We start from the raw sequence: 11342 nt of genomic DNA on the forward strand, positions 1-11342 counted from the left end.
GCTACGAACCGTAGTCGGTTAGTTTTAGGGCAAATACGTTTAGGGCGGTCGACGTTCGCGTCGGTTAGTTTGGCGCACGTTCGACCCTCTCGGTCTGGCGTCAATTAAGGAGTATAAGGTTTGCTCTATAATGCCATCGTTAGTAGGGCCAAGAAATGCTGGCCTTGATAAATGGCCCTATGTTTGGGCCTTCCTTGGTCGCGTACCTCCTCCACCGGTCTCTGCACCCATTTGACTATCAAAAGCGGACAACCTCTCAATTATAGGGTCAAATGAAGCAAATGTAACGGATAACGAAACCCATACAGCCCCCGCCCTCTTAGTACACTACCCAACGAGCGTTTTTTAGCGGTTCGCAAGTCTGGCGGGGTCGAAGTTCTTAAAAAAGTACGACATCACATCTGCCCGCATTGCCATGCAGATGTGCTGTCCGTAGTTTTTTACGAAAGTGCGACAGCGGCGAAGTGAACTTACCCCAGTGCATCTTCTAAAAATCTAGAAGAGGCGGCTTGACGTAACACCCCTCCGCTACCGACCGAAGACGTTCGTAGTGCTCGTAGATAGCCGTAGGGTTTTTCAACTTGTTACAAGTTGAAAACTCTCGAGCTACGACACCGTAGCGGGTAGTTTAGGCAAATACCGTTTAGGGCGGTCACGTTCGCGCGGTTAGTTTGGCGCACGTCGACCCTTTCGGTCTGGCGTCAATTAAAGGAGTAATAAGGTTTGCTCTATAATGCATCGTTTAGTGGGCAAGAAATGGCTGGCCTTGATAAATGGCCCCTATGTTTGGCCTCCTTGCCGTACCTCCCTCCACGGTCTCTGTCACCCACTTTAGACTATCAAAAGCGGACAAACCTCTCAAATATAGGTCAAATTGAAAGCAAAATTGTAACGGATAACGAAACATCAGTCCCCGCCCTCTAAGTACACTAACCAACGAGCGTTTTTTAGCGGTTCGAAGTCTTTGCGGTCGAAGTTCTAAAAAAGTACGGACATCACATCTGCCCGGGCATTGACATTGCAAACTTTCCCTACTTTAGCCACCTGAGAAGTGCAGAGGGTCGTACCATTTAGCAGTGTACAAGTGCAGACGGCACTATAGCCCAACCAAAACTTATGGTACTCGAACGGTTTACTCGCGGAATTGGGGTGCCATGTCCGCTCAACCCAATGAGAAAAATTTTATTATGGACCCGTCCGAACAAAACGGCTCCGGGAGGGACCGTGTACGCCCGGCGGCTCCCCACCGCCACAAACCCCGTTGCTTCTGCGACGCGACGAGGCGGGAGACACCCGCTCCGCCCGTTGCCCGCTCAGCCCGCCCTCCCTGACAGGTGCTGTCACCGGCGCCATTGCATTACAGGGTACTAGCGTGACAATATATGGACGTCATCTACGTCACAATGAACGACCGCTATTCCCGACCACAAAATTGGTAAAGAAGCTACAGGTAGTTAACTGACGACACATTCGTGGTAACGTACAATAACGTCTGACTCTATGCATTTCATAGATAGATGCCCAGGTGAAAAGTGTAACTTACACATAATTTATTTGGATTTGCGAAACTAAAAACAAAGAAAATAAAAACTCCTATGATTTGCCGGTTGAACATTGTTCAACTTTTGATGCCGATAGATGCTCGTGATGCTTGCAAAGCCATGCCATGCTCCCCACAATGCAGTTCGGCGAAGATTACAAATCTTCTACGTCACCCCATTCAAGTGAATGGGCGAAGCGTTGAAAGCATTTTTTGATGCCTGTAGCGTAGACGTACCGTTACACGGTATTGTTAACCCATGTTAACCAGCGGAGAAATAACCAGAAATGGCAAGTGTGAATTATTTTTGTAGATACAGAAAACTCGGGAAAACAAGGGGGTAATAGCTATATTAATCTGATGATTTTCACATTATCTCATTGAACATACATCTTATAAACTTCTCATAAATATGCAGAAATGGTGTTTCATATGGGAGAAGTCGGGAGCTAATACTTCACAGGGCTCTGCTTTTCTAAATCAAATGCAACTAGTGCATGTGCTGGGTGTTTTGCCATGAGTGGAGGAACCTCTTCAGTTGAAAAAGGTGTGCAAATCTACATAAACATATGTTCAAGAGTAAACTGTAATTGTAGTCTATTGCATTTAGTGAATAATCAATACAATATAAATGTGCTTCATAGCTCATGGTCTTCAGAGAACTGCTGCTCAGGACAGGAATCTCATTATTGGTCTTAGCCAAGCAAAGCCGGCAGGTCACGGCTTGAACGCAGGACAGGGTCATGCTTGATCCTCATACCTCTGGTCAAGAGAGTTTAGCTCTCCCTCCCTGTTGTGATCAAGCCAAATAATGACATGTTGAATGACTTTAATACAGTAATTGACAATGCCCATGTAACCTGTAGCCCAAAAAGTAGTTTTTCCTTCTTTATCAAATGTTACTTCCATCCTTCCTGAAAGCGGCTCATAATCTGTCCAAACCTATACATGAATAGATATCTACATACACATGCAGAATCTGTTGGCAATAGGACAAGATTTTGGTATTGGAAGTTTTCTTGTTTCCACTTGCAGTCCAACTAGTATTGACCCAATAAGTGTTAGCTGGCTGCTTGAATGTTGGAAAACAGTCTGTTTAAAAAGCTCAATAAGCAAAATGCATTGACTGAAATGCAATCTTGGAACCCATCAGATATCGTCTGATAAGATTTAGCTTTTTATTTATTTGCCCCATCTTAAAAGGTATGTAAGAATGGAGAAACCAGCGCAGTGCGCTAGAATTTGAAACTACGCAGCCGAAAAAGATCTGCCACTTCCTTCAGACTTCCTTACAGAGCCCCTCCTCCAACACACACGAATGCGCACATGACCAATGAGGGCACGAGATAAGTTTGTGCACAAGATGGAAGGCTGACAGGCAGGTAGGCCATCCAGTTATTTTAGCCGGGCCGGCTAAAATTATTGGTCGTGCTTTTTACTGCGCCACGGCTTCCACAGATGAATTTGTTTTTTTTAATGTATTTTTTGTCAAAGCATTTAATGTATTCATTGCTATCGGGATGTTAAGAGCATTCCATTGAATATAACAAACAGTGTTTCTGAAGTGAATGACCTACTCCACCTTTAAGCCGGTTCCGGTTTGGTGCACACCTGATCCGATTATCTGTGCCAACAAAATAGTCACAGCACATGACTTCTGCCGTTGTCTGACCGGGCAGGAGGCCTAAGCGCAAATCCTGGTAATCCTTGACAAAAACAAAATTATACTACTGCACATGTTTGTTCCTGTGATAGACCCTGGTTCACCTCTCCTCCCCTCACAACATCAAGAGCATGCTGACTAGACAGAGAAATAAATGCTTTAAATGTCAATAATATCATGATGATGCATTCTCAGAAATCTGTGAGGCTTTATTGCTTGTACATTTGTATTTTCTTAGACTAGAAAAGTAGAAGGCAATGACTACAATGCTAAAACTGGCTGGTATTTAAATCAAGGCTATACTGCAGTTGTGTGGAAAATCAAGAATGTCAAGAGATTAGCTGTTTAAAATAGACTATGTATAGCACTTCCTGTTAAATTGATTAAAGTATAACATTGCTTCTTAATAATGTTATTCCTTGACCTCCTCCTTCAGTTAAGCTGGAATTAGTAGCAGTCGAGTACTATTCCTGGAAGCCGAAAACAAGCTGTCCAGCTGGAGCATCTTGTCCATTTGACAGAGGAGTCACCGGCCACAGCGTGCAAACAGTACCTACTGCAAAGCTGAAGCTTAAAGCTTATCTCAACTTGCCACCGCCTCCATTGCCCCTCCCCTGGATTGTCTTAAATCATGTAGGCTGTAAATTGGGAGGCAGACACTGTCTCACGATTTCCCCACCCATTGGTGATAAGGCCTTTCAGAATGCGCAAGGTTTAAACTATTGGGCAGCTAAGTCCTCGCTCTCGTGGACAGTTTGCCTTCCAATGGGCCGATAGTGAATCTCGTCGTCAGACTCCTCCAGCTGGGGTTCGAAGCAGTTGTCAAACTTGCGCCTCAGACGTTTCTTGAGCTGGAATGAGCGCACAGTGTTTGAACATGTGTATTCTTGTTCCTTCAGTTTAGCGTAATAGTCTGAGAACTTGTTGAACAGGATGGAGATGGGCATGCCATTGAGGATGATGCCAAAAGAGATGCATCCAAACGCCACACAGCGGCCCATATAGGAGATAGGGACCACATCCCCATAGCCCACAGTAGAGATGCTCACCTGTAGGAAAAGAATAAAGTGAGTCAGCATACATGCAGCACTATTTGAAATAAGAAAATGCAAGAGCAAGGGGCAAGATCCCCATGCTCAATACTCCTGTGCCCCTTTTTTGATTTTTTTTTTGAAAATTATAACTTAAGATGGTGGAAGAATGTAAAATTGGGATTTCCCTTTTTACCCCCAAAGAGCAAATGCTCATCCTCATCGTGCCTATCCTAAAATGCCCTTTGGCCTTGGAGAGTGCAATAATTAAAATGTTTCTTGTACTGATCAGTTGATGTGTCGCTAAGATGAGAGTTAAGAGGATCAAATAAACATCCACAAATTCTCTTCAACACTTTCCGTCTCTCGAATGCAATCACTGTGTCTAGCCACAAACAAGATGCATTACACCGTATTGGGGATTAGACACATATCAGTAACAGCTGCCACCAGATGAATAAAACCCAAATGACCCTAAATGACAGTGCATGCAATTGGAAAAATAGACTAGTAAATTAAAACAAAAAGCAACCAAAGTTTGGGGAAGTTATTATTTTCAAGCAGAACAACACAACATTTTCATAAGAAATTATAAAGAAATACTATTTTTTAATTACCATAGTTTGCAACAAAAAAATCAAGAATGATTTAAAGGAAATCAAAAGTATTGGTGGAGCCTTTGAATATGTATTCCTTCACATTAGCATTCAGATTTATTAGCTAAATGTACTGCATCCTATACTGCATAGTCAATTGCCGGATGTATCTGACACAATTTCTATCGACTAGAATTGTAAAAGAAACCGGGATCTTTTGCAATTTCTTTTGGTGGTCAGAATGTGTTTAGTCCAATATTCGGTTTACACCATTATCTCTCTTTCTAATAATTAAAAGAATAGTTTGACCTTTAGGGGAAAATGCCATGAGTTAGATAAGAAGATTAGAGTTACCATTAGAGTTGGTCCCATCTTCTAAATGCTTAGTACCTTGAGTTGTTCCATACAAATAATAGTGATTCACATGCTACCTGGTACCATATAAACATGTTGTTTCATGACGTGTCCGTCAACGTCAAGGAAAGTGGTAAGAAAGGGGAAAAATAACTGAGTTTACACTATTTGGATGCAGCTAAGATCATATGATACAAATGTTTTTCAGCAAAAATAGAGTTCTACCTCTAGTCAAGGTCAAGAAAATAAACCAAGAACCAGAGTTTAGGATGATTTGGACGTTGAAGTTTATTCCACTCACCGCTGCCCACCACCAGGCGTCTGGTATGCTGGTGAACGGTGTTCCAGGCTGATCGATCTCCACAGAGTGCATCAGAGCAGAGAAGGTGAAGATGCCCATGGCGATGAACAGAAACAGACAGCACACCTACATAGTGACAGAAAAGTAAATGTAAACAGCTGTGCCCAATCATGTTTGGAGATCTATTCATACATTGAAGACAACCAGCATGACAATTTTAAGCTGTATTAATACTGAACTAAAATACCTAAATATTGTACATGAAATACTACAAAATGGTCACGCAGATCTTTTTTTAAATGAATAGCAACATTTTCAGTTTGCCAAGAACACCTTAAAGCGTAATTACTTTTTACCACCTCGACTTAAAAACAACAAAGCCTTTACTGTGCTTCTTCTCTTTTAAAAATGGCGAAGGTTTACATAACTCTTCGTGGGTCCTGAGTTATCAAGTTGCCAGGATAAACAGTACACATTCATCAATGGATTTTGGGGAGATTTAGGCGGCAGGGAACATAAGCTCAAAAATATTTGAATGTTATGATCATACAAAGCTGTGTAAAGTTGATACAGTGACTTGTTAGCTTAATGATGAAGGAGCAACGTTAGCATCTGCTTTTGGCTTTGTTATGGTCCCTTCGCACTCTTGAGGGAAATATCTGCTTTTTAGCTGCTTAATGCACCACTTTATTTACTAGCTAGCAGTAAACTTTGTCACTTGGCAGTTAAGAGCTTGGCAGGAAGTGGCAGGCGTGAAAACAAAAACCATGAGTTGAAAGACCCTAAAGTGTGTAATCGTTCTGTGTCAGGCTCATTAATGAGTAGTTTTACTTTTATTGTAAATAAGTTATTATAGCCTTAACTTCGTATGTGAGTTAGCTGGGATCCATTGTTTTATTTGTGCATGTCCCCTCAATAAAAAAGTATTTTTGTGTTTCTCATATATTTGCCTTGTGTGATACTCCTCCATACCTGCTCAGAGCACTGTCGGATGGTAAAGCCAAAAGCCCTCATGCCTGTTGAGTGACGAGCAAGCTTCAAAATACGAAAGATGCGCATCAACTTGACCACCTTGAGCACCTTGCTGATTTTGCTGACCCTCGCCATGGCCTTCAAATCCTCTTTTGCACCAATGTCTTCTGAGTCCATTACAAATGTCTCAAACATGATCTGGAGGAAGTAGGGCATTACAGCGACCACGTCAACTAAGTTCAGGGCACTCTTCAGAAAATGCTTGATGTTGGATGTGGTGAGTAGACGCAAGAAGTACTCCAAGGTGAAGAAAAGGATGGAAGATATCTCTACCCACTCCATGTAGGTTTTGCCTCCAATTTTGTACTCCCTCAGTTCATTTACTGTGTTCATTGTCATGGCAACAATGGAGATGAGCACAAAGAGACTGGAAAACACGGCAAATGCTTTTGCTGATAGTGAGGAGTAAGGATCCTCCATCAAGTCCCAGAGGATCTTCCTTAAGCCTCCGAGAAACATCTTCTTGTATCCCTCGCCATCTTGGTGAGGCTTAATCTCATCGATCAACTCCTGGTTCACCTTCAGTTGGTCTCTGATGTCGTCTACTTTCTCCTCAAACAGAATGCGGCAGCACCTGAGAAGAACAAAATGTATTGTCTATTTTGAAGAGAAACGTACGCTTAAATTACACAAAAAGCAACAGACCAACCTCTACTTTACACAAAGTAAATATTCAGTATCTACAGCATACCTTGGAGTGTCCTTCAGTTTTAACCCCCAGAATAACATCTCTTGTTCAAAGTTGACAGGGCAGAGACTATCCATCACCCACAGGACATTACTGCAGTAGAAGTGGAAGATGTAGTGGAAAAACATGGGGTCCCTGTCGAAAAAGAACTCGTTGTTCTGAACGTTGTAATCGTCACAGAGCGTCAGACGTTTGGCCGGATCTTTACAGAGGACAAGGACTCCAATCCTGGTTTTTGGGTGTTTGAGGATCAAATGCGTCGGAATGTGAAATACCTTTCCGCCTACATTAAGGTTGACAATGTTTGATTTCCTAGGATTTTTCACAGGTTTTTTCTGATCTTTTCCTGTCTTTTTTTTCTCATCAGGTGCATCAAGGTTTTCCATAGATGTCCATGGTTTTATTGAGCTGTCCTGTGAAAAGGGGAACTCACAATCCTGGTCTTCAATGCTGTGTGAGAAACTCACTTCCCGTTTTATGGTTGCAAAAAGACTCGAGCGACGCTTTTTCAGCACTTTCATATTGGGCTTTAAAGCCTCCATTGTGACAGATCCTCAGAAAACAAAACAAACAAACAACGGTTTTGTGTCAATCAAGTCAGTCAATAAGTGTTCAAAGACATCTCCATTGAGGCTTAATATTGTCCTCTGAAAAAAATGCTTTCAGGTTGAAATAAATGTGAAGAAAGAGCGACAGTGCTTGTCTCTCAGTGTCCAAGAAGATCAACAGCATGAGTGAGGGATTCAGCCTCTTTACTGATTCTCTAATCCTATTGCTGTGCTTTCTGTCCAAACGCAAGTTAAAAATACTGTTCACGAGGATTAGTGTTGTGATTTAAGGCTTTGAGTTCTGAGAGGGGCGGAGAGAGTGCTGTGATCACAGTGTTGTAAAGCTAACAATGCTATGAAGAGGCTTTAGCACAGGGAATTCGTTTTAATGCTGCAGTTATATTACACTGTGTACAGCTAAAAATAACAGTCAAAATAAGCCTGAGTTTTCAATTAAAGTCACAGAATAAATAAATGGTATAAATGTTACACTCATCATGTTAGAAAATATATTTTTGTTATAAATAATATAATTCCTGTTTGGCATTGGAGCATTCATTTTAAATGGATATTTACATTAGTTTCTCAGAACATAGTCAAGCATAGTCAAAGTTAAATCACATTTTGATTAAAACGAAACAAAATGACAGTGTATAGAATAAAACTATGATTAAGTTTAACCATGCACTCTAATAATTAGAATATGCTTTAAAAATAAATAGGCCTATGTGTGTGGCAAAAGAAAAATTGAAAATATGTGTAGTCTCTGAACAAATACAATAAAAAAAACAGGCAATAATTAACAACGGCATGCATATATGTTAAAAAATACGGTTGACCTTATAGAGACATTCCATATTAAATGTCAATCAAATCAGAAGTTAAAATAATTGCTATTGGAGAAAAGATTACAATACAAGGATGAGTGGTACAGCCCTGGATTCCACCCATGAAAGTGTGTGAATGGTGTTGGCCATTCCCCGGAAAAGGAAGTGGGTATCTTAAATACTATTTCAATTATTTAAAAAGAATATTGCGTGTTATTTATACATTTATTTTTAATATATGATTGTTTTGATTTGATAACATTTTAAACAAAATTGGGACGTAAAAAAAACAAACAAGAATTACATTTACTATATATCACTGCCGCGCACCAAGTGACATCCTTTCCGGTCTAACCTGACAACATGGACGCCAGCCGCGTGCAGCCGATCAAGCTCGCCAGAGTAAGAAAATGCACAATAAGACGAAAATAATCATATCCGAACGGATAGAGGGCTACAGTAACGAATAATGTAATATACGGTCCTAGAATATTGAAGCTAAAACTACTTTAGAACATGGTTTAGCGGAGGCACAGCGGCGCTCATGCCTCCAACATGGAGGCCTATCCATGCTACAGCCTGCCAGCTAGTTCACTGTTAACCTGTTGTAGACTTTTTGATACTGTTTCTAGTTCACACAAGAAAACAAGCTTAATTTAACATGTCGCATCTACATTATAACTTGTGTTTTTTTTAACAGGTCACCAAGGTGCTCGGAAGAACTGGTTCCCAGGGACAGTGTACACAGGTATGCTAACGGTTAGCATTTTACCCATTTAATACAGGGCTTGTCTCTGATCGCGTCTTTTGTTGAGCAAAAGTTTTCATAATTATATTTTAAAAACGCAGTACATCCCCAAATCTACGCAAAGGCTTGCGTTTTAGTCACAAGCTGAGGTGGAAAAAGTACTCATCTTTTACTTGAGTAAAAGAGTGAAGGAATACTCTGTTACAAGTCCTGCAATCAAAAGATACTCAAGGAAAAGTATTGGCATAAAATATACGGAAAATACGTACTTATTATGCAGATTGGCCCATTTCAGAATAAGTTATAACATTTGTTTTTATTATAAATATTGATTTATTAAATTATCAAAGCTGGTAAAGGTGCAGCTAGTTTTAATGATTTTGTATAATGCAGGGTAGCTTGTGAATTTACTTCAGGTGTAACTTAATTATTTTAAGGGTTGATTATATATCACACCATAAATCCAAATGTTCTTGGTAACTAAAGGTATTAAACACATGTAGGATAGTAAAAGTATGTTGCACAGTTCAATTTCCCCTGGGGATCAATAAAGTATATTGTTATGATACACCATTACATTTGAACATTCAACAAGCTTCTGTGTATTTACTAAAATGGCAATATATAGATAATGGTAATACCTGTGTAGAACACTAACTTCAGGATGTACCTGTGCATCTCTTTTTAATTGTAATCATGTCTCTTCATCTGAACACACAGGTCCGTGTTGAGTTCATGGACGACAGCAACCGCTCCATCATCAGGAACGTGAAGGGCCCCGTCAGAGAGGGAGATGTGCTGACACTTCTGGAGTCTGAAAGAGAAGCCAGGAGGCTACGATAGGTGAGGGGAATAAACCCAGTCAGTCATGTCTGTTAGGAGCGTTCACTAGTAGGTGTTAGAGTACATCAAGCTAACTTTGTGCTTTAGAGAACTATTTAAAAAACATTGGCTTGGGCTGCTATTTTGAAATGGGCAGTGTATCATATAATACAATAAAGTGAGTATAAAAAATATTTAGATAAATCTTGTCTCGCTAAATAGCTTGTGCAACCAGAAATAATCTCTGCTCAAGCACAATGTTCAGCAAGTTAATATTGGAATCCTGCAACAAGTGTTGACCCACAAAAAAAAAAGGTTTTCCTATGTCATGTCCTCTGTATGTATGTCAGACCACATGTTATTAAAACATATTTTAATACAGTCAAATATAAAAACACTATAGTCTCTCTTTATGAAATGACCGTAGAATTTAATCTAGCGCTCTTTGACACTCAGTAACAGAAACGCTAAGCTTCTCAAATGGAGGATTATGTAACAGATTCATATTTATCTTAGTAAACCTAGTGATGAATGGTTGTCTACCACTCATATTGTAAGCTTGTCATGACTGCACTTGGTTTACTCTTCGTGGACTTATTTCCTCCTGAATCACCAGACGAGTGAAGGGGACAGGTGGCTGAGTCGAATACGTAGCACTGTCTATTCACAAATTACACATGAGATTTAGCAATGCGTTACCTGAACTAAAGACCCTGCGGTTTTATACTGGAAAATGTTGTTTTTATTATAATGGTTGAGGTTGTTTGTTGACCTTTTTCAATTTGTTTCTCTTTGCAGTGCCCCCTGAGCTGTGAGAGTCGAGACCAATACAGTGAGGAATGACTCGATATCACTTGTTCAGATGCTATGAAATAAATGTGGTCTTATTTGACACTTGTTCAGATGCTATGAAATAAATTTGGTTATTAAGATCACAGTTGGTGTTCTGTTTTTACTTCGTTCATAGTAAATAAAAACTGTTTCCATAAATATTATCATTACATTTGCATGACTTTTTACTCATGGTTGTGTCCAAGCTTTAGGCATATTGATTATTTCACACCAGTGTGTAAATCCACTGCAGAATTGTCATTCCTTTACATCAGTGATGACATCTTGTTTAAATAAATATGCTAATGTGGTAAACATTTAGTTTATAATGTGGATGTTGTGAGAGGACTTAGTTATGAGA

General features: G+C 40.2%; 2 protein-coding genes across 2 annotated transcripts; one reads left to right on the plus strand and one right to left on the minus strand.

The window, feature by feature from the left end:
* Positions 1–3506: 3506 nt before the first annotated feature.
* On the minus strand, positions 3507–7591 carry LOC104944868 (potassium voltage-gated channel subfamily V member 2). Its single transcript, XM_010770455.1, has 4 exons — positions 7209–7591; positions 6458–7091; positions 5486–5611; positions 3507–4252 (listed from the first exon to the last, which is right to left on the minus strand). Exons 1-4 carry the CDS (start codon positions 7589–7591, stop codon positions 3923–3925), a joined length of 1473 nt encoding a protein of 490 aa, XP_010768757.1. The 3' UTR covers positions 3507–3922.
* Positions 7592–8904: 1313 nt separating this feature from the next.
* rps28 (ribosomal protein S28) lies at positions 8905–11087 on the plus strand. The gene is made up of 4 exons (XM_010770448.1): positions 8905–8982; positions 9281–9328; positions 10049–10171; positions 10949–11087. The coding sequence occupies exons 1-3, from the start codon at positions 8944–8946 to the stop codon at positions 10169–10171; spliced, it is 210 nt and encodes a 69-aa protein (XP_010768750.1). The 5' UTR covers positions 8905–8943; the 3' UTR covers positions 10949–11087.
* Positions 11088–11342: the final 255 nt, after the last annotated feature.

The sequence above is a fragment of the Notothenia coriiceps genome, unplaced genomic scaffold (genome assembly GCF_000735185.1).
Source record: "Notothenia coriiceps isolate Sejong01 unplaced genomic scaffold, NC01 NC01_scaffold00008957, whole genome shotgun sequence".
In the NCBI taxonomy this organism is placed as follows: domain Eukaryota; kingdom Metazoa; phylum Chordata; class Actinopteri; order Perciformes; family Nototheniidae; genus Notothenia; species Notothenia coriiceps.